General features: G+C 58.0%; 4 protein-coding genes across 7 annotated transcripts; 2 read left to right on the top strand and 2 right to left on the bottom strand.

Moving 5' to 3' along the window:
• The first annotated feature begins 9 nt into the window (after positions 1-9).
• KMT2B (lysine methyltransferase 2B) lies at positions 10-19,922 on the top strand. The gene is made up of 37 exons (XM_059382695.1): positions 10-387; positions 1,517-1,589; positions 1,835-3,906; positions 4,151-4,264; positions 4,358-4,508; positions 4,796-5,075; positions 5,237-5,292; positions 5,534-5,812; positions 6,100-6,194; positions 6,472-6,570; positions 6,711-6,824; positions 6,966-7,112; positions 7,212-7,307; positions 7,754-7,871; positions 8,360-8,473; positions 8,664-8,848; positions 8,924-9,013; positions 9,105-9,215; positions 9,350-9,423; positions 9,999-10,114; positions 10,211-10,302; positions 10,385-10,522; positions 11,372-11,530; positions 11,707-11,827; positions 11,904-11,982; positions 12,083-12,243; positions 13,316-13,543; positions 13,625-14,921; positions 15,008-15,097; positions 15,175-15,284; positions 17,822-17,959; positions 18,049-18,123; positions 18,227-18,404; positions 18,679-18,786; positions 18,902-18,985; positions 19,104-19,233; positions 19,327-19,922. The coding sequence occupies exons 1-37, from the start codon at positions 25-27 to the stop codon at positions 19,600-19,602; spliced, it is 8,211 nt and encodes a 2,736-aa protein (XP_059238678.1). The 5' UTR covers positions 10-24; the 3' UTR covers positions 19,603-19,922.
• A 393-nt stretch (positions 19,923-20,315) lies between these two features.
• Positions 20,316-24,009, bottom strand: IGFLR1 (IGF like family receptor 1). Of its 3 annotated transcripts, none has more exons than XM_059381357.1 (5): positions 23,920-24,009; positions 22,087-22,309; positions 21,427-21,611; positions 20,770-21,160; positions 20,316-20,689 (listed from the first exon to the last, which is right to left on the bottom strand). In XM_059381357.1, the coding sequence occupies exons 2-5, from the start codon at positions 22,241-22,243 to the stop codon at positions 20,364-20,366; spliced, it is 1,059 nt and encodes a 352-aa protein (XP_059237340.1). In that variant the 5' UTR covers positions 22,244-22,309; positions 23,920-24,009; the 3' UTR covers positions 20,316-20,363. The 3 variants fall into 3 exon arrangements, with proteins under 3 accessions (XP_059237340.1, XP_059237339.1, XP_059237338.1); XM_059381356.1 differs by lacking the exon at positions 23,920-24,009 and adding an exon at positions 23,714-23,801; XM_059381355.1 differs by lacking the exon at positions 23,920-24,009 and adding an exon at positions 22,967-23,046.
• U2AF1L4 (U2 small nuclear RNA auxiliary factor 1 like 4) lies at positions 23,072-25,368 on the bottom strand. Of its 2 annotated transcripts, XM_059381358.1 has the most exons (8): positions 25,228-25,368; positions 24,994-25,081; positions 24,544-24,610; positions 24,405-24,454; positions 24,231-24,329; positions 23,920-24,053; positions 23,714-23,809; positions 23,072-23,359 (listed from the first exon to the last, which is right to left on the bottom strand). In XM_059381358.1, exons 1-8 carry the CDS (start codon positions 25,269-25,271, stop codon positions 23,275-23,277), a joined length of 663 nt encoding a protein of 220 aa, XP_059237341.1. In that variant the 5' UTR covers positions 25,272-25,368; the 3' UTR covers positions 23,072-23,274. The 2 variants fall into 2 exon arrangements, with proteins under 2 accessions (XP_059237341.1, XP_059237342.1); XM_059381359.1 differs by lacking the exons at positions 24,405-24,454; positions 24,544-24,610.
• Positions 25,369-25,485: 117 nt separating this feature from the next.
• Positions 25,486-26,853, top strand: PSENEN (presenilin enhancer, gamma-secretase subunit). The gene is made up of 4 exons (XM_059381360.1): positions 25,486-25,572; positions 25,705-25,861; positions 26,298-26,402; positions 26,571-26,853. Exons 2-4 carry the CDS (start codon positions 25,801-25,803, stop codon positions 26,708-26,710), a joined length of 306 nt encoding a protein of 101 aa, XP_059237343.1. The 5' UTR covers positions 25,486-25,572; positions 25,705-25,800; the 3' UTR covers positions 26,711-26,853.
• Positions 26,854-27,332: the final 479 nt, after the last annotated feature.

Raw genomic sequence — 27,332 nt, 5'->3', positions numbered from 1 at the left:
CCCGGCCCCTCTCACGGTGCCAAGATGGCGGCGGCGGCGGGCGGCGGCAGTTGCCCCGGGCCTGGCTCCGCGCGGGGCCGCTTCCCGGGCCGGCCGCGGGGCTCCGGCGGGGGCGGGGGCCGCGGCGGACGGGGCAGCGGAGCCGAGAGAGTGCGGGTAGCTCTGCGGCGCGGCGGCGGCGCGGGGGTGCCGGGCGGAGCCGAGCCCGGGGAGGACACGGCCCTGCTCCGTTTGCTGGGGCTCCGCCGGGGCCTGCGCCGGCTCCGCCGCCTGTGGGCTGGCCCGCGCATTCAACGGGGCCGGGGCCGGGGCCGGGGCCGGGGCTGGGGCCCAAGCCGTGGCTGCGTGCCGGAGGAGGAGAGCAGTGACGAGGAATCCGACGATGAGGTGAGGCAGTCGGAGGCGTCCCCAACGCCGGGCGGGGCGGAGGCCGGGGGCTTCCAAGGGTCTGGGTGGCCCCGAGGGGTGGAGTGGGGAAGCGAGGTTCTCAGGGCCCCTGCGGAGGGAAGGGGCCCTGGAAATAGGCCTGGGAGTAGATAGGCTGCACGGAGCTGTCGGTGAAAAAGGCCTATGAAAGTATATAGAGAAGCCCCGGGCTGCAGCTGGGTACTTGGGCCTGAGGCACGTCCTGCAGAAGTATCCTGGGCTGATGATCTTGTTAGTTGGCAGAGCTATTGCAGTAGAGGTTTGAGCGAGAAGGCTGTGGATACTGCATGCCCAACCAGTGGTGGTTGACAGCAGCAGCGTGGCTTTAGTGGACCCAGGCTGGGGCTCCCTGGGCTCTTACCTGTAGGCTGCTTCACCTGGCCTCATAGTCTCTGACATATCCCAGATTCACCAGTTTCCCGATTCCTCTTAAAGTGGAGAGAGGGTAGCATGTTGGAGGGCTTCCTCTTGGGGGCACAGGTTGAAGAAAAATGGAATAAAGGCTGAGACCGGGAACTCTAGCAGGTTCGAGTTCAGCTCAGGATTTATCCTCAGCCTCAGAAAAGTCAGGAGGGTGTAGATTGTATTACTTAAGACAGTTTGTAGTCACCTCAGGGCTCAGAGTAGAGCTTATAATGGTAAACCATTTGAAACACACACACAGACACACACACACTCGACTTGAGTGCCCCTATTCCCATCTTCATTCAGGAGGAAACTGCAACCTGAGAGTGTATAAACAGTAGTTCCACCTTTTTTTGAGTTGGAGGATGGGGGAGTCTGAGCGTAGTGTCTACTGCCTGGCCTGAGAAGACCCAGTTCTGTTCCCTTCTGGGCCAGCGAACCACTGACGGCTGTGCTGGTGTAGTCCGGTATATGGGATGGGGGTTCGAAATACCCTGTGCCTCCAACCCTAGGGAGAGACTCTTTTCTACTCTTTTTATCTTCCACTCTTAAGTTTTTCTCTAAATAGATAGGGGTATGTTAAGGGGGAAACTGGGGCTATACCTCCATACCTGAATCTCCGGTGGAACGAGGGCTTTGGCACTGACTGCTGTTTCTCCCCTCCACCCCTGGTCCCCTAAATCAGGAGTTTCAGGGTTTTCATTCAGATGAAGATGTGGCCCCCAGTTCCCTGCGCTCTGCGCTCCGATCCCAGCGAGGTGAGTGATGGGGAAACTCTACCTCTGTAGCTTTACAGGAATGTTATTCTTGCTCTTCATGTTAGCTCTTCCCTGTTTAACTAGAGTCTCCATCAGCTACATAGCGTGTTCTGTGTTCAAAGCCCAAGCTAGGCTGGGTTGTGGGGGAAAGAGACAAGGAAGACTTAGTCCTTGCCCTCCTGGAGTACCTTCTTCAGTCTGCAGGGCTAGCTTGACCCATCTCCCCACACCTATTCTCCTTTTAGGTCGAGCCCCCCGAGGTCGGGGCCGCAAGCATAAGACGACCCCCATTCCGCCTCCTCGCCTAGCAGATGTCGCTCCTACCCCCCCAAAGACTCCTGCCCGGAAACGGGGTGAGGAGGGCACAGAACGGATGGTGCAGGCACTGACTGAACTTCTTCGGCGGGCCCAGGCACCCCAAGCCCCGCGGAGCCGGGCATGTGAGCCCTCCACTCCACGTCGGTCTCGGGGACGGCCCCCAGGACGGCCAGCAGGCCCCTGCAGGAAAAAGCAACAAGCAGTAGTGGTGGCAGAAGCAGCTGTGACAATCCCCAAACCTGAGCCCCCACCTCCTGTGGTTCCTGTAAAACATCGAACTGGCAGCTGGAAGTGCAAGGAGGGGCCTGGCCCAGGACCTGGGACCCCCAAGCGTGGAGGACAGTCTGGGCGAGGAGGCCGTGGAGGTAGAGGCCGAGGCCGAGGCGGGCTCCCTCTCGTAATCAAGTTTGTTTCAAAGGCCAAAAAAGTGAAGATGGGACAGTTGTCCTTGGGACTCGAATCAGGTCAGGGTCAAGATCAACATGAAGAAAGCTGGCAGGATGCCCCCCAAGCAAAAGTTGGATCTGGACAGGGAGAGGGCCCTTGCTGGAGAAAAGAGCAAAAGCTAGAGGAAGAGGAAGAGGAGGAGACGGAAGAAGAGAAAGACAAGGAAGAGAAAGAGGAAAAGGTAGAGAGAGCTGGACCTGAAGAAGAGATGATGCTAGCAGAGGAAAAGGAAGAGGCAAAGCTGCCATCTCCACCCTCCACTCCTCCAGCCCCTCCAGCCCCTCCACCTGCTCCATCTTCTCCACCTCCTCCACCTCCACCACTGCCTCCACCCCTCCCACCCCCCTCCACTTCTCCTTCATCCCCAGTTTGCCCTCCACCACCCCCAGTGTCCCCTCTGCCCCCACCATCGCCTCCACCGCCTCCTGCCCCAGAGGAGCAGGAAGAATCCCCTCCTCCAGTGGTCCCAGCTACATGCTCCAGGAAGAGGGGCCGGCCTCCCCTGACCCCCAGCCAGCGGGCAGAGCGAGAAGCTGCTCGGGCAGTGCCGGAGGGTACCTCTCCTCCCACTCCAACCCCCAGCACCACCACGGGGGGCCCTCTAGAAGACGGCCCCACTGTGGCCCCCAAAAGTACCACCTTCCTGAAGAATATCCGGCAGTTTATTATGCCTGTGGTGAGTGCCCGCTCCTCCCGAGTCATCAAGACACCCCGGCGATTTATGGACGAAGACCCCCCCAAACCCCTAAAGGTAGAAGTCTCACCTGTTCTGCGGCCTCCTGTTGCCACCTCCCCACTTGCCCCCCCAGAACCAGCACCAGCTCCCTCTCCACCGCGTGCCCCAACCCCCCCATCTACCCCAGTCCCACTCCCTGAGAAGAGACGGTCCATTCTAAGGGAACCCACATTTCGCTGGACCTCGCTGACCCGGGAACTGCCCCCTCCTCCTCCTGCCCCCCCACCGGCCCCACCCCCACCTCCTGCCCCTGTCACTCCATCGCGGAGACCCCTGCTCCTTCGGGCACCTCAGTTTACCCCGAGTGAAGCCCACTTGAAGATCTACGAATCGGTGCTTACTACTCCTCTTGGGGCCCCAGAAGCCCCTGAGCCAGAGCCGCCTCCTGCCGACGACTCTCCAGCTGAGCCTGAGCCACGGGCAGTGGGCCGCACCAACCACCTCAGCCTGCCTCGATTTGCCCCCGTGGTCGCCACTCCTGTTAAGGCCGAGGCGCCCCTTCCTGTGGCTCCGTCTCTGAGCAATGGGCAGCAGTCTCAGGCTCAGTTACAGCAGCCCCTCCAGGCCTTGTCAAGCCAGCTGCTGCCCCAGGCGCTACCACCACAGCAGCCCCAACTACAAGCGCACTTACAGCTGCAGCCACAGCCACCGCCGCAGCAGCTGTCACCACTGGAAAAGGCCCGTACTGCGGGCTTGGGTTCCTTACCACTGTCTGGTGTGGAGGAGAAAATGTTCAGCCTCCTCAAGAGAGCCAAGGTGCAGCTGTTCAAGATTGATCAGCAGCAGCAGCAGCAGAAGGTGGCGTCTTTGATGCCGGTGAGCATGGCACTTTGGCCGGGTTTCTGCACCCAGTCGTCTGGCCTCAGTTTTCTCCATTCTCTCAGTTTCCGGTCACCTCCTGCCTCCTCAGACCCCCTCCAGTATTTCAGGGGACCCTCAGAGCCAGTCCTTCCCTGCTTCTCAGCTGCCTGTGTTCCTTCCCTGGCCTGCCCCGATGCTCGTCCCCCAGCCCTATTTTTCCTCACTTTCCAGCCTCTGACCCTGTTTATTTCCCCACCAGCCAAGCCCTGGAGGGCAGATGGAGGAAGTCGTGGGGACGGTCAAGCAGATCTCAGATAGAGGTTCTGTCAAGTCTGAAGATGAATCGATGGAAACTAAGAGAGAGAGACCGTCGGTATGGAGTGGGAGCAGAGCCCTCTGAAGAAGGCTGGTTACAGGAGCACAAGGGGCAACTTCCCACATGTATTCCTGGTTTCTCCTCCCCTAGGGCCCTGAGTCCCCTGTGCAAGGCCCCCGTATCAAACATGTCTGTCGTCATGCTGCTGTGGCCCTAGGTCAGGCCCGGGCCATGGTGCCCGAAGACGTCCCCCGCCTCAGTGCTCTCCCTCTCCGGGATCGGCAGGACCTCGTCACGGAGGGTAGGGGCGGGTGTGTTGTGGGAAGATTTGACAGCTGTGTCACATTTGGGGGCGAGCACATGCACCAAGAGCCTAGGAGAGCGGGAGCTGAGTTGGATGCTTGGGGCAGGTGGCAGGTGGGTTGGAGTGCTAGGTCTTAGAGCGGATTTGAGGGCACCTGGGACCTGAGCACTGTGGGGAAAGTCAGGACCAGAGGGTCAGTTGAATCAGATCTGGGGGAGAACAGGGAACTGAGGTAAAAGGCCTAGTGGCCTTGTGGCCCCATCCTTTCCTCTCCATTGCACTAGATACATCATCAGCATCTGAGACTGAGAGTGTCCCGTCACGGTCTCGGCGGGGAAAAGTGGAGTCAGCAGGGCCTGGGGGAGACTCAGAGCCTGCAGGGTCTGGAGGGACCCTGGCCCATACACCCCGGCGCTCACTGCCCTCCCATCATGGCAAGAAGATGAGGATGGCACGGTGTGGACATTGTCGGGGCTGCCTGCGTGTGCAGGACTGTGGGTCCTGTGTCAACTGCCTGGACAAGCCCAAATTTGGGGGCCCCAACACCAAGAAGCAGTGCTGTGTGTGAGTAGCCAGGGCGCAGCCTCTGTTCCCACCCGTGGTTGTCAGTCACCCAGGCCTCCTGCCCCGCCAGAGCAGTGGGATTGGCATCCTTGTGGAGAGCTTCCTCTCTTCCCCCAGACCACCAGTCCCCTACCCTGGTGACGTGCTGCTCCCCTCCCCAGATACCGGAAGTGTGACAAGATAGAGGCTCGGAAGATGGAACGGCTGGCTAAAAAAGGTAACGAGGCTTGATGCTTTACACAACCTTATTTAGATCCATGGTGTGGAAGAACCGTGTTTTCTTTGCTCTCCTCCCTTTATCTTTGCAGTCTGTTACCTTTGTCATCTTTCCATCGTGTGCTTTCATATCTCTTCTGTACTTACTCTCTTCTGCCCCACTTCTTTTTGGCTTTTTTTGCATCCCAGTGTCCCATGTCCCTGACTGAGCTCAGATCCTACTAAGTCCCCTGTTCCCACAGGCCGGACGATAGTGAAGACGCTGTTGCCCTGGGATTCCGATGAATCTCCTGAGGCCTCCCCTGGTCCTCCAGGCCCACGCCGGGGGGCGGGAGCTGGGGGGCCCCGGGAGGAGGTGGTGGCCCCCCCAGGGCCCGAGGAGCAGGACTCCCTCCTACTGCAGCGCAAGTCAGCCCGGCGCTGCGTCAAACAGCGACCCTCCTATGATATCTTCGAGGACTCGGATGACTCAGAGCCTGGGGGTCCCCCTGCTCCCCGGCGTCGGACCCCACGAGAGAATGGTGCGAATTGCTTGTTGTTTCCCCTTCCAGTCAGTGCTGTGTCTTGTGTAGACGGGTTTTCAGACCAGGGGCTGTATCTGTATGATAGAGAGTGCAGAGAAGGAGGTAATCTGTGGTGGACGGGGAAAGTGGGTGTGTAAAGTTTTCGGAGCTTATCGAGCCAGGTCTAAGAGTCATCTTGTTGGTTATTTAAAGGCAGTCATGGGGATCCAGGTAACAGGGGATATGGAGGAAAGGGAATGGGGCAGGGAAGAGGAGGACCCTCACCACTTATATGTGCTGCCTAGAGCTGCCAGTGCCAGAACCCGAGGAGCAGAGCCGGCCCCGCAAACCCACCCTGCAGCCTGTGTTGCAGCTCAAGGCCCGAAGGCGCCTGGACAAGGTCAGCACGGCCCCACACCAAGAACCCTGAGCCCTGTGGAAGGCATGGCTCCCGCCCTTCAGGAGCTTCCTAGCAAGTCAGGGTAACGGGCTCACCTGAGTGCTGTGTTGTGTCCACACCAGAGGACAGGCCCTGAGGGGTAAGGCAGGTCCTTCTGGAAAGCAAAGTAGGATTTGGGCAAAAGACAGGGTTGGGCAGGCTGGGGGAGAGGATAGTATGGAGAGAAGTCTGCAGATGGTGAGGCTGGCAGTTTTCTGACCACCGCCACCCTCCCTAGGATGCTTTGGCTCCTGGCCCCTTTGCCTCTTTTCCCAATGGCTGGACTGGAAAACAGAAGTCCCCTGACGGAGTGCACCGGGTCCGTGTGGATTTTAAGGTATGGCTTTGAGGGAGAGGGTCTCAAGGACTGTGTTGGAAAGAAACCTATGGGTTGTAGCGGAGAAACCAGGGCTTTAAAGAATGGCTTTGGCTTATGTTCCTGGCTGCTTTCTGATCTCGTGTCCTTTCTTCCCTCAGGAGGATTGTGACCTGGAGAACGTGTGGCTGATGGGCGGCCTGAGCGTGCTCACCTCCGTGCCAGGGGGGCCGCCGATGGTGTGCTTGCTGTGTGCCAGCAAAGGCCTGCATGAGGTTGGATCCCTGCCTTTTTCCACAACCCCCCAGGTCTCCATTGGCCCTTAAACTGCCTGATTGCTTGGGCCCTCAACAGGGTCTCATCCTTTGGCCTCTTGGCCTCACACTGTGCCCATTGTTCACTCTCCCCATCCCTAGCTGGTGTTCTGCCAAGTCTGCTGTGACCCTTTCCATCCATTCTGTCTGGAGGAGGCCGAGCGGCCCCTGCCTCAACATCATGACACCTGGTGCTGCCGCCGCTGCAAGTTTTGCCATGTCTGTGGGCGCAAAGGCCGGGGATCCAAGGTTTGGGCACAGGAGCCGTGAGGGTGGAGGCATGGAGGAGGGGGGAGTACTTGTGCCCATAGGTTCTGCCATTGCTGTTTTTCTCCCAACTTCCAACAGCACCTCCTGGAGTGTGAGCGCTGCCGCCATGCTTACCACCCAGCCTGTCTGGGGCCCAGCTACCCAACTCGGGCCACACGCAAACGGCGCCACTGGGTGAGAGATGAGGCCCACACCCCTTGCATTGGAGTTCTAATTAAGGCTGCTACCACCCCCAGACTGGAAGGTTGGAGGTCCTTATGAGAGTTTTTCTGATAAATAGCATTTTTCTTCCAAAATTTCACGTAGACGAGACTTATGTGCAGAATTTGTACCAAATGATTGAAGAATGCGAAAGGGTTCATGGATTTCATGGTCCTGGGCTCAGAATCACCTGCCCCTGCCTGACCTCTGTTCCTTTTTGTTGCCATCTCTCGGTCTCCCCTACCTCATTCCTGTTTCTCCTTCCCTCCTCACTTATCTTGTACACCTTTTCATCTCTTACCTGTCCTTCCTCACTTATCTCCTGCTTACCTTCCACTCCTCTTTGCCCATCTCCTCCCATCGTAGCCCCCCACAATGCTCCAATCTGCTCCCCCTAATGTCACTCTGCACCTCCCCAGATCTGCTCGGCCTGCGTGCGCTGTAAGAGCTGTGGGGCAACTCCAGGCAAGAACTGGGACGTCGAGTGGTCTGGAGATTACAGCCTCTGCCCCAGGTGCACCCAGCTCTTTGAGAAAGGTGGGGACCTGTCAGGGGACCTGGGCCCTGGGGGACACCGGGCAGTGGACCAGGCTCCTACACAGGCAGGACAGATGCAGATTTTAGTGGCTTTGTATTTTCTTCTAGCCACAGAACCTTTTCTTCTGTTCATGGTAGTCTCCCACAGAAGCCTATCCAGTACCTCAAGTAGAGGGACACAGTTCCTCTCAGGGCAGCAGGAGTTGGCCTGGTCCCCACCGTTGTAGTGGTCCCTGACCTGCTTCTTGGAACCTCGAGTCTCCACTGATCACTTTGAAAACCTGGGCTTTCCCCCCGTGTTCATTCAGGCAGCATGTTAGCAAGTGAGGCATTGGGGCTATAGGGCTGCAAGAGGCCGTATCCTCAGCCAGCATTTAGAGAATGGTAGGACCCGAGTTGGGGCATGGCAAAGGCAGCCATCACAGCAGCCAAACAAGGGGTGGTGGCTCTGGCCCCTCTGACTTGACCTTTTCCTCCGTCTTCTGCAGGAAACTTTTGCCCAATCTGTACACGCTGCTACGAAGACAACGACTACGAGAGCAAGATGATGCAGTGCGCACAGTGTGACCACTGGGTGCATGCCAAGTGTGAGGGGCTCTCGGGTGAGCAGGCAGAGTGCCTTGGCTGCCACCTCTGCCCCAGGGGGAAAGGGGGTAGAGGTGTTCCCTGTATACCTGGGGCACAGGCCCTCATGGGTGTCATTAATGTATGTCCTCGGCAACTCCTCTGGGCTGCTGAGAGCTCTCACATTCTCCCAGATCATTCTCTCCTTTCCCACCCTGGCTATTTTAGATGAAGACTATGAGATCCTTTCTGGGCTGCCAGACTCCGTGCTGTACACCTGCGGACCGTGTGCAGGGGCCACACACCCCCGTTGGCGAGAGGCCCTGAGTGGGGCCCTGCAGGGGGGCCTGCGCCAGGTGCTCCAGGGTCTGCTGAGCTCCAAAGTGGCGGGCCCACTGCTGCTGTGCACTCAGGTCTGGGAGGCTCAGGAGGTAGGATGGGGTGGGGTCAGGCCCAGCAGCAGCCCTGCTGACTTTCTGTCTCTACAGTGTGGGCAGGCTGGAAAGCAGCTGCACCCAGGCCCCTGCGATCTGCAAGCTGTGAGTCGGCGCTTCGAGGAAGGCCATTACAAGTCTGTGGTGAGTGGGACACTGAGGGGAATAGGTGAGTGCCAGGAAGAGGGGGTGGTGTGTGGGGTGGGGGCTCTGATCCTGACAAGCCCCCTTACAGCACAGCTTTATGGAGGACATGGTGGGCATCCTGATGAGGCACTCAGAAGAAGGAGAAGGCACTCAGCCAGAGCGCCGGGCTGGAGGCCAGATGAAGGGGCTCCTACTGAAGGTGAGAACTTTAGGGGAATGTCTTTAGAGTGTCTTGAGTGGTAGTGGGGAGGAGAGTGGGGGTCCTCCAGACCCTATCCCTACCAGCTTTCCTGGGGAAGCCAGTTCTTCTCATCCTGTTAACCCACTCCCCAGCTGCTAGAGTCTGCGTTCGGCTGGTTCGACGCCCACGACCCCAAGTACTGGCGACGGAGTACCCGGCTGCCGAAGTGAGCAAGGCTGGGTAACAGAAGGGGAACCAGGAAACAAGGGCAAAAGCAAGGGCACCTGGGAATCCAGGGTCTGGATCCTGGGCCGAGAACAGACGAGGAACATGGTTAGGGTCTGGAGCGTGGTGGAACCAGGGTGAGCGTCCTCGGTGGTTGTAGGCCAGCAAAGACTCTGTACGGTTTGCTCACTTTGTTTCTACTTTGGGAAGGGTAATGTTGGGGAATAGCAGTGAGTAAGCCATGTCTGGGGGGTTGAGCAGGCACATTAGTGCGTGATGACCCAGACGGTCAGGGTGGTGATGGGAAGTCCAGGGTGCTTTGGGAGCCCAGAGAAGGTGCTTAGAGCTAATGCTTCTCAGAAGAGATGACATCCAAGCCGAGATGTGGAAAGAGTATTCCAGGCATGAGGAATAGCATTTCACATGTCATAGGTGGGTAAGGGGCCCTGGCTTATTTGGGAGACTGGAAGAAATGCCACATGGAGAGAGGATCAAGTGTGTCGTGGCATGTTTAGGCTAAGATTGTGGGTGGCCACCCCGTTAGACGTATCAGATGCTGACCCTGCCTGTCCACAGCGGAGTTCTTCCCAATGCCGTGTTGCCCCCGTCCTTGGACCATGTCTACGCTCAGTGGAGGCAGCAGGAACCTGAGACCCCAGAATCAGGGCAGCCTCCAGGGGACCCCTCAGCAGGTACTGGGAAGTGGGGACTGGAAGCCAGGGCCCCTGAGTTGGTGGGACATGCTCTCGGTCCTGATTGTGGGACTTGCCTTCCCACATCTCTTCTAGCTTTTCAGGGTAAGGATCCAGCTGCTTTCTCACACCTGGAGGACCCTCGTCAGTGTGCGCTCTGCCTCAAATACGGGGATGCAGATTCTAAGGTGAGGGCTACCATGTGAAGCCCCAAGTGGTGGGGCCTAGTCCCTGGGGCCTTCCCTCACACCATTTCTCCTCTGCCCCCAGGAGGCAGGACGACTCCTATACATCGGGCAGAATGAGTGGACACACGTCAACTGTGCCATTTGGTCAGCTGAAGTGTTTGAGGAAAATGATGGCTCCCTCAAAAATGTGCATGCTGCTGTGGCTCGAGGGAGGCAGATGGTGAGAGCCCGGGCCTAGAGAGGTGGGCAGCCCCAGGGTCTTGGGTAGGCCCCCTCCCCCAACCCCACCCTACCCCCCACTGTAGGGGAAACTGCTCTTGTTTCACAATTTCTACCCCACCATATCTTCTCACTACTGGTCCCGGGTACCATTTTTTGTTGTCCCAGGACTCTGGTGCTTCAGTGATAGTGGCTCCCTGCCCTATCAGACCCCATATTTGGGTCTGAAGCTTGGCAGATTAAAAGTTAGAAGATCTGTTGATTGAACCTGTGCTGGATGCTTTCTGTACAGGGTGACATTTGGTTTCTACTGTGTCCCCGTGAGGTGAGGTACTGCCTGGGTTAAAACCTCTCCTCACCAGTGTGGGACCTGGTGCTGTAGAATGTCTCAGGCTCAGGAAGTGAGACATGGGGTGATACATATTGGGGAGGGGGGAGTGCAAATGTGAAGATTTAAGTAAAATGATAACAAGTTTTACATTAAAATAGCATGAGAAGAAGAGCATGCAACTCTTGATTTGGGGTCATAAGTTGAAGCCCCACGTAGAATGGGGCTTCAACTTTTTTTTTTTTAATGGTATGAGAAACATGGTAAATACTGGTTGGTAGGTGTTAGATGTTGTTATTTTTGTCTCTGTGGCTACACGCTGCTTCAGAAAATCTGGAGTAGTTTTGATGTGCACCTGGCCCTGGACACAGCTAGGGAAGAGGGTATGTTTGATGGTTGCCTTTGCTTTGCGAGGTGCTAGGCTAGACGGGCCCAAGCAGAGTCTCAAGGATAGTGATGCTGAGCATCAGACCCTGGTCTTGGTCACTGGCTTCTCCCCTCAGCAGCCCCTTCCACCCGCAGCGCTGTGAACTCTGCCTGAAGCCTGGAGCCACAGTGGGCTGCTGCCTTTCCTCCTGCCTCAGCAACTTCCATTTCATGTGTGCCCGGGCCAGCTATTGCATCTTCCAGGATGACAAGAAAGTTTTCTGCCAGAAACACACAGACCTGCTGGATGGCAAGGTGAGCCAGAACCATGGGGAAGACAGCTTCCCACTGCTCTCGTTTCCCTTCCCACTCCTAGACCCCTGCAGCCCCTCAGCCTTAGCCCCAGCTGTCCAGTCCCTGCCTCAGAGCCTTCCCTCACATCCCCCTTGCTTCTCACCAACCCAGCAATCCCATTTGCCACCCCTCTTCAGGAGATTGTGACCCCTGATGGGTTTGATGTTCTCCGCCGAGTCTACGTGGACTTTGAGGGCATCAACTTTAAGCGAAAGTTCTTGACGGGGCTGGAACCTGATGCCATCAATGTGCTCATTGGTAAGCCTCTTGCTCTCTACCCTGGTCTTCCTGATCCTGCCTGGCCCACCTTCCTGATCTCTTTTCTGCACCGTAGGCTCCATCCGAATTGACTCCTTGGGTACCTTGTCTGATCTCTCAGACTGCGAGGGACGGCTCTTCCCCATTGGCTACCAGTGAGCAGTCCAGGGGGCCTGGGTGGGGTGTAAGTACTCCAGGACAGGATCCCATTTCCCAAGTTATCCTGACCCTCTTACCTACACGCCCACTTGACAGGTGCTCCCGTCTGTACTGGAGCACAGTGGATGCTCGACGGCGCTGCTGGTATCGGTGTCGTATTCTGGAGTATCGGCCATGGGGTCCGAGGGAAGAGCCGGTTCACCTGGAGGCAGCAGAGGAGAATCAGACCATTGTGCACAGCCCTGCCCCTTCCTCAGGTAAGGACCTTGGAACTCCCTCATTTCCTTCCCTGCTCCCCAAATGGTTACCCACCAACCCCATTTCCCTCTTCCCTAAAGAAACCCCTGGATATTTGCCATTCTGCCTTTTGTCGTAATGCCAATAAATGATCACTTAACAGCTCTGCGTTACGTGCCAGGGACTGACTACACTCAGCATTTCACAGGAAGTGAGGGGATAGATAGCTACCTGCTTGTGGGGGGTCGCAGCTTCTAGACAAACAGTTACAGCCCCCTGGCTTGGGGCATGTGTGCCCAGGTTGCTTCCCGCAGCCCTCTGCGGAAGGTGCTGGCTCTGCTCTGCTGCAGCGCAGAAAGGGCCATCGCTCTGCACTGTAACGCCGTGCTGGCATCAAGATGTGAGCCACATCGGTCCCCTCGTAGCCCTGCCAGGGCTGAGGGATGTCGCTGAGAGCCGGATGGCACACAGCAAGGATTGGGCTTGGAGACTGGTAAAGGAGAGCTCGTGGGCTGAACAGGAGGAGGAAGATTATCGGAGTGTGTTTGCAGGGAAGGGGTTTGTGCCAGGTTGGAGCATGACATAAAGTAGAGCGAGGAGGAGGGTATAGCCATCCTGGCTGGTAGCAGGGGAGTGTTGGGAGGAGGTGGCAGAGGTTGGTTCTCATGGATTGGGTGGAGCCAGGTAATGGGGAGCCCCAAGCGCCAGGTTGGGGCAGATGCATTTGATGTGGCAGGGATGCAAGGCATGGGTGAGAAAGTGGTGGGACTGGCCCTGCTGGAGAGAGGGCAGTGCCCCTTACGGCATACGGGGCCTGAGTCAGAACAGTAGGCGGCTGGGAATGGGGGAGGTGGTAGAAACGGGTGATGAAGGGTTGCAGAGGGCCCCTGATCCACGCATGTGTGGAGGTTTTGAAGAAGCCATAGCAGGGTGTGGGACCTGGGTGATGACTGGGAACCAGTGCACATTGTGACCAGACCATTGGGCAGGGGTGGGGAAGGCTCAGTTGGCTCAAAAGGAGGGAGGGTGTGTCAGGAGAGGCTTTAACAGAGAGCCCCTGCCATTCCTGACGGCATTCTCCTTCCTCCTCAGAGCCCCCAGATCATGTGGACCCCCCTCCAGATATAGATGCCCTCATCCCCGGAGCTCCTGAGCACCACTCACCTGTTCAGAACATGGACCCCCCACTTCGGCCAGATCCAAGCAGTGCCCCTCCTCCGGCCCCCCGCTCCTTCTCGGGGGCTCGAATCAAAGTGCCCAACTACTCACCATCCCGGAGGCCCTTGGGGGGTGTCTCCTTTGGACCCCTGCCCTCCCCTGGTGAGTACCTGGACGTGTCGGGGAGAGGGGTGGGTGGGTGAGGCAGGAGCTCATGGCTGACACTGACCCTTCCCCCCACAGGAAGTCCATCTTCTCTGACCCACCACATCCCCACGGTGGGAGACCTGGACTTCCCAGCTCCCCCCAGACGTTCCTGTCGTCCCAGCCCCCTGGCCCCAAGGCTGCCGGCCTCACGGCGGGCCTCTCCCCCTCTCAGAACCTCCCCACAGCTCAGGGTGCCCCCTCCTACCTCAGTCGTTAGAGCCCTCACACCTACCTCAGGGGAGCTGGCTCCCCCTGGCCCAGCCCCATCTCCTCCACCACCCCCTGAAGACCTGGGTCCAGACTTTGAGGACATGGAGGTGGTATCAGGACTGAGTGCTGCTGACCTGGACTTTGCGGCCAGCCTGCTGGGGACTGAGCCCTTCCAGGAAGAGATTGTGGCTGCAGGGGTAGTGGGGAGCGGCCACGGGGGCCCAGGGGACAGTTCAGAGGAAGAGGCCAGCCCTACCCCCCGCTATGTCCACTTCCCTGTGACTGTGGTGTCTGGCCCTGCCCTGGCCCCTGGCGCCCTTCCTGGAGCCCCCCGCATCGAACAGCTGGATGGAGTGGATGACGGCACGGACAGCGAGGCAGAGGCCATCCAGCAGCCTCGGGGTCAGGGGACTCCTCCTTCAGGGCCAGGAGTGGGCCGGGCTGGGGTCATCGGGGCTGCAGGGGACAGAACCCGACCTCCTGAGGACTTGCCGTCAGAAATTGTGGATTTTGTGTTGAAGAACCTAGGGGGGCCCGGGGAGGGAGGTGCTGGGCCCAGAGAGGAGCCGCTTCCCCCAGCACCTCCACTGGCTAATGGCAGCCAGCCTCCCCAGGGCCTACCCTCCAACCCAGCTGACCCCACTCGGACGTTTGCCTGGCTCCCTGGGGCCCCAGGGGTCCGGGTATTGAGCCTGGGCCCTACCCCTGAGCCCCCCAAACCTGCCACATCCAAAATCATCCTTGTCAACAAGCTCGGGCAAGTGTTCGTCAAGATGGCTGGGGAGGGTGAACCCGTCTCACCCCCAGTGAAGCAGCCACCTCTGCCCCCTCCCATCCCCCCCACAGCCCCTGCTTCCTGGACTCTGCCCCCGGGACCGCTGCTGGGTGTGTTGCCAGTGGTAGGGGTGGTCCGCCCCGCCCCACCACCACCCCCTCCTCCACTGACACTGGTGTTGAGCAGTGGGCCCCCCAGCCCACCCCATCAGGCCATCCGCGTCAAGAGGGTGTCCACCTTCTCTGGCCGTTCCCCACCAGCGCCTCCCCCAAACAAGAACCCCCGGCTGGAGGAAGATGGAGAGTCCTTGGAGGATGCTCCCCAGGGTCCAGGGCTTAGTGGCAGCGGGTGAGTGAATGTGCTGAGTCTGTGGAGGAGGGCAAGAGAGGTGGGCAGGAGAAGGCAGCTCAGCCTTCTTGGGGTTCCTCCCCCAGGTTTAGCCGAGTGAGGATGAAAACGCCCACAGTGCGTGGAGTTCTCGACTTGGATGAGCCTGGGGAGCCCACTGGGGAGGAAAGTCCAAGGTGAGTAGCCAGTGCCCTTCCCCTGGAGGCTCTGGGGCATCCATCTCTTCCTCTTTCTGACAGGTCTCTCCTCACAGGCCCCTCCAGGACCGGTCCCCCTTGCTGCCACTCCTAGAAGGTGGTCCTCCCCGGGCCCCCGATGGTCCCCCTGACCTGCTGCTTGAGTCCCAGTGGCACCACTACTCAGGTAGGGACCAGCCTTTTGTTCTCCCTACCCCTTCCTTGTGCTTGCCTCAGCTGGGTGATGATGGTCAGATGCAGAATCGGTCCACTTCAAAAGATAGCTCTTGTGCACCAACCCGGCTCTGAGCCCGAGACTAGGTATTCAGAGTTAGAGAGATGTCCTCGGAGCTTGTGGCCCATGGCAGAAAAAGAGAGTTGAAGTTTCAGCTCCACGTGAAAGGCCCTGCAAAAGTGCCCAAGAGCCCAGGGGTCGGCTTCAGAGCCTGATCTGCCGGGGTCAGAGGGTTAGGTCCCTAGCAGGGCTGAACAGTGTGGGGGCTGTCAGAGTTAGAGATGGGATTTAGAGCCATACAGCTAGATAAGGGCACTCAGCCAGCGAGGAGCTCATCTAGGATCCAGAGGGGCAGGAGGACTAGGAAGGATATAAAAAGAGAACAGTGCCGCAGAGGACACCAGGCATGTGGACTCTTGGGGTACTGGCTGGGAAGGATGTTGCATCAGGGTCCAGAATTGAAGACAGTGGTTGATGAGCGGGCCAAAACAAGACCCAGGCATCTTGCCAGCAAGCTTGGCTAAGGGTCTGAGAGGAGAGGGTGGGCAGCAGCCCAGTGGGATTTGTATGAGAGCTGAGACAGCAAAGCCATGGAGGAGGGTGAAGGGAGCTTGCGGAGGGAAGCAGAGGTGGGAGAAAGCGTGGCCATTGGATCTGAAGAGACCGCTGAGAGGAGCCACGGGGTGGGGGGCGGGGGAGGGGCGTCAGTGCAGTAGCAAAGCTGTCAGGAGGCAGGATGGGTGCGCGCGGAGTGGATTGGGCTAACAGCCTCGGTGAAGCTGGGAGGGCAGTGAGTGCTCTGTTGGTCATAGAGGGCCGGGGGAGAGGGGGTAGGCTACAGCCAAGTGAGCTGGTAACAGAGCAGCCTGAGGTTCGGAATTTCTCCTGGCCCCAGCCCTGTCCGGATACGTGGATTGTCTCATTACGTAGCGCTGTTACTGAGCGTGGAAGCCGAGCGAGGTACACGAGAGACCGCTTAACTGAAAGACTGCGTATGAGGGTCAGAGGTGGCGTGAGGATATGGCAGTGACCATGACGGACAGGTCCCCACCCTTAGGGACCACGCCACATTTTGGTAGAGGAAGCAGACACGTACGTTAGCAAGTGTACTGCAGCTGAGAACGAGCGCCGTGAGAAAGAAGGCAATGAGAGCGCCCGGGTGAGGCCCCTGTAGTCAGCCTGTCGGGTTCAGGGAACAGAATGGAGGTGAGGATGGGGTAAGGGCAAAGAGGAGGTGGAAGAAGTTGTCAGAGGTGAACCCAGGGGCACTGAGGCCTGGAGATGATGGGGTCACACAGCAAACCAGGTTTGGAGTCTTGCCTTGGGCTGGGAGGGCATGTGGTCAGGTTGGCCCAGAGGAGTGGTGTGGGGAGCAAGCGTGGCCATGTGGGTCCTGCCTCTCCTACAGCACCCTGTACTCAAACTCCCTGCTCTGGACGGTCAGTCCTCAGACCGCGCCATACTTGAGCGAGCCGCTGCATCTGGGCTGATCTACACACACACGCACACACATACACACACACACACACACCCTCCCTGCGCCCCTTGTAGCACTTCCACTTCCTTTGTTGGCTTCCCACACCCCACCCCTCCTCATCTCTCTGCTCTTGCCTCCTCGTTGCCCCAGCCTGTCACTTTGGCGTGTCCCAGTGTCCCAGTGCCCCGGCCACGACTTCTCTGTCTGCACTTACTCTCAAGTGTTCTCATCTTTTCCTGGCTCTGGATCCCATCTCGTACTCTGACAGCCTGTAGATTGGTAGCCAGGCTCCTAGATCCCGCTGCCTGCTCCCTGTCTCCAGCAGGTTGCAAGGGCAGGTTTTCTGAGAGGAATTTCAGACTCAGCATGTCCCAAACTCAGCTCTCTACCTTGTTCCACGCTCTCCTCACCATCTCCGTTCCAGTTGTTCAGGCCCCAAACCTCAGAGTTGTCCTTGACCCTCCGCTGGCTCTCACATCCTCATCTCCTACAGCAGCAAGTCCTCTCTGAGCTGCAAAATCTTTAGCCCCTGAGAAATCCCTTAAATAGCTCATAACGTACATGTACTTGACTCTGTGGGTAGGGGCCTATATAATAAATTTGTAATATTTACAGAGCTGTGCTGCATATAAAAAAATACATGTGCAAGATATCCTCCTCTGGTATTTTTAATTTTCTGTGAGAGAAGAACAAGGGGCAGATAGATGGGCATTGTTGGTGAACTGGGTTTGAGTGAGCCAGAATTGTGTCCTGCTGAGCCAGGGCACCCCAGGCTGCTGCCGTGGAAGTGCTCATCTCTCCGAGAACTCTAACAGAAAAGGGACTGTGGGCTCGTCAGAAAAAAATAATGTCCATCCTGCAGGGCTCAAGGGGCAGTTAGAGCAGGAAGAGAGCCCTCAGCCCAAGTGTCTATGCTTGTGCATGGAGAGGAAGGGAGGGGGTTGGGGAACCCGGGGCCCCAGAGTCCAGGAGGGGTGATCCTCACCTACTCTCACCTGCTGCTTGGGACCAGGTGAGGCGTCAAGCTCTGAGGAAGAGCCTCCATCCCCAGAGGACAAAGAGAACCAGGCCCCCAAACGGGCTGGCCCGCATCTGCGCTTCGAGATCAGCAGTGAGGATGGGTTCAGTGTGGAGGCAGAGAGCTTGGAGGGTGAGTCGGGAGTGGTGGTGACAGAGGGAAGGTGTCCGGTCCTCCCATCAAGCCCCATCCTGACTGTTCTGGCCCTGCACTCCCCTCAGGGGCATGGAGAACTCTGATTGAGAAGGTGCAAGAGGCCCGAGGGCATGCCCGGCTCCGGCATCTCTCCTTCAGTGGTAAGCAGAGGGGCTGCTGGGATGCTGAGCGCTGGGCGCACTCCCAGAGGACAGGATGGGCCTCTGACATGACATGTGTGTCCTCACCTTTGACTGTCCCCAGGGATGAGTGGGGCAAGGCTCCTGGGCATCCACCACGACGCCGTCATCTTCCTGGCAGAGCAGCTGCCCGGGGCCCAGCGCTGCCAGCACTACAAGTTCCGCTACCACCAGCAGGGAGAGGGCCAGGAAGAACCCCCTCTGAACCCCCATGGGGCAGCCCGGGCCGAGGTCTATCTCCGGTGAGATGTCGGGGCGGCCCTGTGGGTGTTCTCAAGCGCGGGAGTTAGGTCTCGAGATTGGAAACTGAGGCCTGGGAGAAGATGCTTGGCCTCTCCAGGAATTACTCCTAGAGTTCTCAGCAGAAGAGTGAGCCCCATCCGTCCCCCTCCTGCTGTGTCTTGGGGTTGCAGTATTTCTTCCTTGCTAGCAGCAAGCCCCAGTCAGAGGATAGGTGGGTGACATCTCTTTGAAGGAATGGCTGTTACCACCCTCTCTTCTCCCCCCTTGCTGCAGGAAATGCACCTTTGACATGTTCAACTTCCTGGCCTCCCAGCACCGGGTGCTCCCTGAGGGAGCCGCCTGTGACGAGGAAGAGGATGAGGTGCAGCTCAGGTCAACCAGGTATGGAGGGCAGGCCAGGGTGCTGGGGGTGTTCTGGAAGGGTCCTAAAGAGGGTGACCAGGGGCAAGAGAGGTCATTCCTGGGTACCAGCCTGTGACACTGCTGACCCCACCAGACGTGCCACCAGCCTGGAGCTGCCCATGGCCATGCGTTTTCGCCACCTCAAGAAGACATCCAAAGAGGCTGTGGGTGTCTACAGGTTAGTGGGGTTGGGGGGAGGATGCCCCTTGGGTGGATGGACAGGTGCCCTGGTGCGGGGCCACCTTGGTTCTGTCCCCCTCCCTCCTGAGATCCCCCTGGCCCGTCCTAACCTGCAGATCTGCCATCCACGGGCGGGGCCTGTTCTGTAAGCGGAACATTGATGCTGGCGAGATGGTCATCGAGTATTCTGGAATCGTCATTCGCTCTGTGCTGACTGACAAGCGGGAGAAGTTCTACGATGGGAAGGTGGGCTCCGTGGGGCTGTGGGAGCGAGGTGGGCACAGCGGGGCTGGGCCATGGGCACCAAGAGCCCCTGACCGCGCCTCCTCGCCACTCTAGGGGATCGGGTGCTACATGTTCCGGATGGACGACTTCGATGTGGTGGACGCCACGATGCACGGCAATGCCGCACGCTTCATCAACCACTCATGCGAGCCCAACTGCTTCTCCCGGGTCATCCACGTGGAGGGCCAGAAGCACATCGTCATCTTCGCGTTGCGCCGCATCCTGCGCGGGGAGGAGCTCACCTATGACTACAAGTTCCCCATCGAGGACGCCAGCAACAAGCTGCCCTGCAACTGCGGCGCCAAGCGCTGCCGTCGCTTCCTGAACTGAGGCCGCCACCGCCCCCCCACACCCCCTGCTGCCGTCTCGCCCCGAGCTGGGGAGGGGGTGCTCCTGAGCCCCCCCCACCCCACCCCCGGAGCCTCTCACCCCCACCCTCCTGTCCAGGGTGGAGGTGGGCTTGCAGGTGGTAGAGGCCCCGCCTCCACCCCTCCGGCCCACCCAGCAATCGCCCCCTCCCTGCCTTGGGGGCCCAGGATGTAGATACTGTACAAAGGTTTCTAAATCCCTTCTTTTCTATGCACTTTTTTATTTAAGAGGGTGGGTTCCCAGGTGGGAACCCCCCATAATAAAGTCTGTCAATGTTTGGAGAGGTGGTCTTCCTGTGTGGTGCTGTGGCAAGCGGGAGCTCCTGGTTCTCCACACCACTCCTGAGCCAGGGAAGCCTGTCAGCCTCAGCAGGGGGTAAGAGGCCACCCTTGAGAAGGACAAGGAAATGGGGCAGGGGGTGGGGGCTGCTGTTCCAGCTTCAGAGCCGTATTTGCTCTGCCGGTTCCCAGTGAGAACCAAGTCAGGCTCCCTGCAGATGACCTGCTCCAGGGGTAGCAGGGCCGTTTCTCGGGGAGGACCCGGGCTGCCCAGAGGCACCGGAGGCGGGTTCTAGGTGGCCCCTCACCTTATCTGGTCTGTGTGTGTGGTGGAGTAAGAGCGTTCCTGTTGGGTCTCAGCCTAATTCAGACTGTTTCAAAAGCTCAGACAGACACTTGTTTCACAGGAAATTTTATTGAGGACTAGGCTGGGCAAGTCCCAGCTCAGCCAAGTTTGGACAGCACCTGCAGTGCATCTGCCCGCCCTAGCTGGGCCAGGTGTGTGCCAAGCTGTCCCAGAGAAGCAGACGGCTCCCTTGCCACCACCATCTCAATCAAGGCTCGCAGTGGTGAGCGACTGGGCCGCAGCGAGTAGGCGAAGGTGGACCAGGCAGCAGGCACTCCGTATCTTGCCGCCAGGTGTCTGGTTGTGCCACAGGCCATCCCCCCACCCGGCCCCGGCTCGGGATCCAGCAGTACAATCAGCTCCTCCAGCACTTCCAGCTCATCCAGGAGGCGAGACAGGGGCTGCGAGGCCAAATTCGGCAGTTCTGGGAGACAAATTTTGGGGTGAGGGAGAGGAAGGGCAATCTTCCCATCCACCTCCCTCCCTGGCAAGTCCCCAACTAACCTCTGCCCAGGAGTGGAACCAGAGCGACCTCCCTCCGTGAGTCCCCTGTCTCTGATGCCTCCAGGGAGGCTGGAGAGGACGAGTGCGGGGAGAAGAGGAGAGTATGGATGTTGGTGTCCTCGCAAACCAAGCCAGGATAGGGATGGAGGACAACTTTTGCCTGGCGGTGACACCGCTGGGCCACCAGGAGGACCACTGCTGAGGTGACCAGCAGAACCAGCCCCGCGAAAACCAGCACGACCGGCAGGGCAAAATTTGGCAAGACCTGAGTGACGCTGCGCTCAGATGTCCACGACAGACTGGAAATCGGTGATGGGCTGGGGTCCTGGGAGCTAAGGACATCTGGTTTCCCAGACTTCAGGGGACAGGGCCCCTTGGGAGGGATCGACCTCTGCAAATAAGTTGGAGTAAAGTGGGAGGCATGCCCGACTCCTGCCCCCTCAGCCTGAACCTTCCATCCTTCTAACCCTCAGTGGGACCAAATCCCCACCTGATCCAGCTACCCCCGGCCCCCGCAACTTGAACCCAGGTAGGTCTCATGATCTATTATGCCCCACCCCCAATTCTCTTCAGTGGGGCTACACCCTCTCCCTTGATCCAGACCACGCCTCCAGCCCCCACCCCGCCCCCAGCAAGCTGCAGGAGCCCGACCAGCACCTGTGGGCAGCGCTGCTGCGTTCCGCTCCGGCTCCCCGCGGGAGCAGAGGCCGTGGCTCCGCCACCACAGGGGCTACATAGCTCCGCACTGTCGGGGTTGCACTGCCCAAAAGGACATTCTTTGAAGGGGAGCGACATGTGATCGCCAGAATCATTGAGCCCGCAGTTTTCCGAAAACTCGAAGTCTGGTGGGAAACAGGGTCTTAAAGCTGCCCAGGAACTCCTCTCCTGCACTAACGACACCCTTTCCCCCTTTGTCCTATCCCAGCAGGCCCCAGCCCTTGTACTCTACTAACCCAACCTTTCACAAAAGCGCCCACCCTTCCTCCCTGGACTAGCCCCGCCAGTCTCCAGACCCTGCCTCCACAGGCCCCGCCCCCCGTTACCCCAACCCCGCTCCGGCACCAAGCCCCGCCCACTCTTGATTTGTCTGCTCAGCCCAGCCTTTGAACACTGCTGTGATCCGGCCTAAGAGGCAATCTCGGTACCATCCCTTCCATCAGAAGCGGAGCCCCATATCGTCTTAGCTGTGTAAGGCCTGCTGCCCCCACCCCGAAGTAAGCCCCACGGGCAGTAACCCACAAACTTCGTCCCTTCCCCAGCTCCTTATCACCCGCTGGCTCGGCCTGAACATCTGCATGCCCCGTCCATGCTCCTCACCGGGACAGGGGGGAGGTCCAAAGCGCTGCAGGCAGCTGCTGCAGCACCGGTTATCAGGGTTCCAGTACTCCAGGCGCCCGCAGTGCTGGGAGGCCTCCCGAGGCACCACCTGGACCAGGAGCAGCGCGGCAGGCAGGAGGAGGCATAGGGGCCCCATCCGGGCAGGGTCTGCAGCCTGGGGAGCCGTGACCGCAGGACTTCCGACCACAGCGACTCTGTCACACTTTCCAGGAAACCCAGGCAGAAGAAGGAAGCAGTGATGTGGGGGCATGGAATCCCCAGACCCCTTTGGAAGACAAAAATGTACCCCCAGCTCCTAGTCCAGCTCCTGGTCCATTATCGGAAGGGCCACAAAGGCCTCAAGACGGCTAGAATGACGAGTCTGGGACCACAACGAGTGGATTCATATCCCATCTCTGCCATCTTCCTTACCTCTTTTCTCATCCCTAGAATGGGATGACAGTACCTGTCTTAAAGGTTTATTGTGAAGAATTAAAATCGTTACTTGAAGTACTTAGAACAGAATCTAGCATATGGTAAGCTTAAGTATTAGGTATTTCCAATGCCATGTCAGGGCAGCTGGCATGGAGGACCGAGCCTGCGCCCTCTGGAGATTCCCACTCAACTCCCAGGAAACAAACTTTAGCTGTCTAACCCCAATCTCCCGCCAGGCTGGGAATCTTCCAACCTGTCACAACCAGGCACCTCCCCCTAGAGAAGCCTGAGAGCCTGGGAATCCTCCAACCTGTCACAACCAGGCACCTCCCTCTAGAGAAGCCTGAGAGCCGTGCTGAGACTCCCAGCTCAGAGGCGTGCCCACTGCAACCCGTCCCACTGAGGGGTTTCTAGAGCCCTGGGCCTGAGCCTACTGCTCTCCCACCTGTTGTTGGAAGTTCTTCAGCAGAAGTTGTGGCCGGAGACCAGCCCGCTTCCCCTTTCGTGAGGAGATGCGGGGGTGGAAGGAAACTCCAGCCCACAGCTAGGCTCAAGCTAATAGGTTCTAAACCCTCAATACAGAGCTTTATTAGGGGAGGGGTGGTTAAGAGAAGATCCCTGTATTGAACAGATACATCATGGAGCCCAGGAGCCTGGGGAAGATGGAGCTGGGGAGTTAAGGGAGCTTTAAGGAGAGGTCCTGGCTGGGAACATTTAAGCCTGTCAGGGGTGGAGGTCAAGGGAGCCAGGGTCTCAGAAGCGGCCATGCCAGTGGTCTGGGGAATGTCGTCGGTTTCTTTCTCGGGGACGGTGGCCGGTGTGGGACCTCGGGGGTGACCTGGGGACAGGAGTGGAGAGATGAGGGTTAGAGCTGGAAGGAGTGAGGCACTGTTCCCCGGCTCTGCCTCTCTGCTCTGGGATGGGGCAGGTAACCAGAGTTGCTGAGTGGTATCAGGAGGGGTTCTCAGGGACCAATCTCGGGACTGGAGATCCAGACTGGTCTTGGGTTTGGGGCTTTGGGGTTCCAGCTGGTTTGGGGGTTGAGACTCAGGCGCTGGTCTTTGGATGGTGCTCAGAGCAAGTCTTAGGATATAAAAAAGAGACGCTGTTATTGGGGGCACAGGATGAGGTCCATGTCAGGGTCTAAGGGCCTTAGGGTATGAGTTGTCTGGACAGGCTGGTCCTGAGGTACCTGTGCCTGGGTCCCCGCCCATACAGCTGACGTTGGAGGTTACGGGAGATGGGCCGCAGGTGCATGAAGTTGCGGAAGCCACCGCGGGTACATTCCCTGGGTAGAGGATGGACGGACGGATGGACGAAGCCGTTGTCAATGACAGCATCCCAACACACAGGAGTGTGGGAACTCCAGGTGCCCATCCCAGCCCCCTGCTACCATACCCCATTTCATACTGCCAGCAGCATGACTCCCGAAAGTCGGTGACAGGAGACAGCTCGGCATGCACAGCCTGCCCGTTGAACCAGCGGTTATTGAGCTCAGCCACTGCACGCTCTGCATCCTCCTCACGCCGAAACTGAGGGGAAAGTCGATCAGGGTCAGCAATCAAACTCAAAAGTCTTTAGAGGATTTGTCAGCAGCTCTGGGGCCGGGCTGGATTTAGTGATGGACCTCAAGCTATGAGGCTTCAAAGGTGGCCATCAGGCACTGAAATGCCTCCACCTCTAGGCTCTCATGTGGGGACAGCAAGCACCTTGACATAGACATTGCCCACGAGGTGGTCCCCCAGGTTGTCGCACACATTCATCTCTTCAATCTCCCCGTACTTCTCCTGCAGCTCCGTGAACACCTCCTGCGGAAGACCAGGAGAAACTCAGCTGAGCTGCTGTTCTACAGGAAACTCTACCCATCCCTTGCCAACCCTCACCTCGAAGAAGTTATCATAGTGTTCTTGCACCTCCACGTCGCTCACGTGACCTGGGTGGGGGCGGGGGGAGCAGGGTGAAATCAGGGGCTGGCCTGCTGAAGCCTGTCCGCCCTGCCCCCAAGACCGGTCCCTCACTCACAGTGCGATCCGTCTGCGGTTTGGGCGGTGTTCTGTGGATTCTGGTACAGGTTGAGCAGCACTATGGTCTGAACAGAATTTAAAGGGGGCGGGGCCTGAACTCATGCAAAGGGGTGAGGTGAGGTATGACGGTTGAGGGGTGACACTTGGCAACAGAGAAGAAGCCTAAGCATCTTGGGTGCATCAGCGATGCTTGCCCCTAAGGAAACCAGAAGAGACACCTAGCAGTCAGGGACAGCCCAGCGGTGTTAATTTGTACGTACGGGGGCGTGGCCAATATCCTGGGAGAAGGGACTGAAGGAGGGGGAGGAACCTGCAGAGGCCGGACAAGAAAAAAGCCGATAGTGGGTGGGGCTTAGGAAGCCGGAAAAGGCGGGACCTCGTGGTGACGGACAACAGAAGGGGACTGGCCGGGAGGCGTTAACCCTCAAAGCTCCGTGCCGGGTCTCACCTGGCTGAAAGTCGGTTTGTTGTGAAGCCGGGAGCACCGGTCCCCGTGCCGGCAGGCCCCGGTCTTAAAGTAAAAAGAGCAGTTAACCCTGGAAGAGGTGCAAAGACAGAGGTGAACCGAGGGCCGGGGAGGCTGGACACCCCAGAAACACCGCCCAACGCCCCCCAGCCACCAGGGAACCAAATGTCCCGGTCCTGTCCCCCGCAAGGAGCCACTCCCTGCGCCCGTTCTCACTTGTCCTTCTCAGTCCCGAATATCGAAGCTAAATATTCAGCCATTTTTACCCGAACCCTCCAACTCCGTCTGCTCTTTACGTCATTTCCGTTGCTTAAGCGCTTTGGGAAGTGTAGTTCGTCGCTGCCTCCCGACACAGCACGCGCTCAGTAACTGCCTACTGCGCCTGTGGGTTCGAGGCCTGCGCCCTCCCAGCAAAATCACCACTGGAGTTCCGAAGGCGCATGCGTACAGCGTTGCGGCATCTAAAAAGACTACAAACTCCAGAGACACTTGCGGTATCTCGCGCAAACTTCCGGAGTTGAAAGTGGCAAAGGCTTCCAAGCGAGGAAATAGGCTGCACTGGTGAGTTGGGGGCCGTTCGCGCACCCGAATAAACGCGAAGAACGTTCAACCCAGCCAGCTTGCTGGTGGGGGCCGGGGTTCCCTTCTTTCAGGAAACGCACCCTTCAGTTTTTCTCCGTTTTGTCGTAATAGGGGCGTGGTTGTTCGCGATCCCTGCATCTGTCACTTGGGGTCAAGGCTTGGCTCCTGCTCTACAGACCGGCGGAAAGACTCGGCCTCAGCGCCACTATGAACTTGGAGCGGGTGTCTAACGAGGAAAAATTGAATCTGTGCCGGAAGTACTACCTGGGTAAGGGCCGGTTCCTAGGATCCCAGGAGAAAAGAGGGGACCAGACTAGAGCACCAGAGGGAAGAGAGCCTGGGGCCTGGATTCTTGAGTCTAAGGGATAAAGCGACTGAGGTTGTGAGCTCCTGGGAAAGGAAGGGCCTGGGACCTAAGGAAAGAGGAAGCTGGGGCCTCAGCTTCTGGATACCAAGAGACGGGGGACGTTGGGCCAGACTCTGGGTCATGAGAAAGAGATGAATGAGGAGTCGGATTTGGGGGCCATAGGGAGGGAGCCAGGATTTCTGTCTCTGATAGCAGAGATTGCCACTTGAACTTGGGTATGAGAGACGGCCTTCCGTCCTCTAGGTGGGAGTTGGGGCGGGGAGAGGTTAGGAGGAGGAGGATCCTCACTGCCTAACGTTTCAGATTGTTTTGTTTTGTTTTGTTTTTTTTCTCTTAGGTGGGTTTGCTTTCCTGCCTTTTCTCTGGTTGGTCAACATCTTCTGGTTCTTCCGAGAGGCCTTCCTTGTCCCAGCATACACGGAGCAGAGCCAAATCAAAGGCTGTGAGTCCAGGGTACAGATGAAGGGAGGCCATTAGATGTTGGGAGGGAATGATGGAGGTTTCAGGATTCGGGGCTCCAGAAGAGAAGAGAGGGCCAGCGCGGCGGGGGCGGGGCTGGAGACTAGAGGTCAGATGGAGGCCAACTTTATCCATTCTTGTTCTTTTGCAGATGTCTGGCGCTCAGCTGTGGGCTTCCTCTTCTGGGTGATTGTGCTCACCACCTGGATCACCATCTTCCAGATCTACCGGCCCCGTTGGGGCGCCCTTGGTGACTACCTCTCCTTCACCATACCCCTGGGTACCCCCTGATAGCTTCCTCTGCACAGGCCTGGGACCTGCTTATTCGCCCAGGATGGGCTCCTCTACTCTAAGCTCACTCTCAAACCCCAAGACTTGTTCCCATTTCCTGTGTTCTTTGCTGACATCCCCCAATAAAGGACTCTAATTCTCTATATTGACTTCCTGGATCTTTTGGATTTTGAAACATAAAATGGTTATTAATACTCAGAAATACGTATTTAATGCCTACCTTGTGCCAGGCTTAGTGCTTCACACATATGTGCAGTCCTTCATTCTCTGCACTCTCTGAAATAGGAACTTTCCTGCTCTGGAACCCTATTTTACAATGCAGAATTAAGGATTATTGCTGGCATTGCTAGGGGCCTTTATCCTGTGCTGGTGGTGTGTGAATTTGAAAACTACTTTCTCACTTGGTCTCAGTATTCTCATCAGAAATTTGGATATCAGTGCTATCTCCTAGAAATTACCTGAGCCAAAGCGTATGTGGTAAATGGAAGTTTCCCGTTTTCTGAGGATGTTGCCTGCAGCATTAGATATGGCCAAGAGTTTTATCAGAGAGGGCTTCCTTGACCATCTTTGAAATTCAGCCCCTACTTTGGTACTCCCAATGTGCCTTCAGTGTTTATCCTTT

This window comes from Mustela nigripes, chromosome 17, assembly GCF_022355385.1.
Source record: "Mustela nigripes isolate SB6536 chromosome 17, MUSNIG.SB6536, whole genome shotgun sequence".
Taxonomy (NCBI): Eukaryota; Metazoa; Chordata; class Mammalia; order Carnivora; family Mustelidae; genus Mustela; species Mustela nigripes.
The sequence above is the reverse complement of the archived record's forward strand: the minus strand, read 5'-3'. Positions and strand labels throughout refer to the sequence as shown.

Bases quoted from the DNA above. Each gene is read 5' to 3' on its own strand.
- KMT2B (XM_059382695.1), top strand. From the start codon at position 25: ATGGCGGCGGCGGCGGGCGGCGGCAGTTGCCCCGGGCCTGGCTCCGCG. The intron at 10,115-10,210 runs GTACTGGGAAGT...CATCTCTTCTAG, and splicing joins TCCAGGGGACCCCTCAGCAG to CTTTTCAGGGTAAGGATCCA. The intron at 18,986-19,103 runs GTTAGTGGGGTT...CCTAACCTGCAG, and splicing joins GAGGCTGTGGGTGTCTACAG to ATCTGCCATCCACGGGCGGG.
- IGFLR1 (XM_059381357.1), bottom strand. From the start codon at position 22,243: ATGGGGCCCCTATGCCTCCTCCTGCCTGCCGCGCTGCTCCTGGTCCAG. The intron at 21,612-22,086 runs GTGAGGAGCATG...GTTTCCCACCAG, and splicing joins TGGACCTCCCCCCTGTCCCG to ACTTCGAGTTTTCGGAAAAC. The intron at 21,161-21,426 runs GTGCTGGTCGGG...ACTTATTTGCAG, and splicing joins CGCAGCAGCGCTGCCCACAG to AGGTCGATCCCTCCCAAGGG.
- U2AF1L4 (XM_059381358.1), bottom strand. From the start codon at position 25,271: ATGGCTGAATATTTAGCTTCGATATTCGGGACTGAGAAGGACAA. The intron at 24,330-24,404 runs GTGAGGGTTGGC...GGTCTTCCGCAG, and splicing joins ACTATGATAACTTCTTCGAG to GAGGTGTTCACGGAGCTGCA. The intron at 24,054-24,230 runs GTGCTTGCTGTC...CTTTCCCCTCAG, and splicing joins TGGGCAATGTCTATGTCAAG to TTTCGGCGTGAGGAGGATGC.
- PSENEN (XM_059381360.1), top strand. From the start codon at position 25,801: ATGAACTTGGAGCGGGTGTCTAACGAGGAAAAATTGAATCTGTGCCGG. The intron at 25,862-26,297 runs GTAAGGGCCGGT...TTTTTCTCTTAG, and splicing joins GTGCCGGAAGTACTACCTGG to GTGGGTTTGCTTTCCTGCCT. The intron at 26,403-26,570 runs GTGAGTCCAGGG...GTTCTTTTGCAG, and splicing joins GCAGAGCCAAATCAAAGGCT to ATGTCTGGCGCTCAGCTGTG.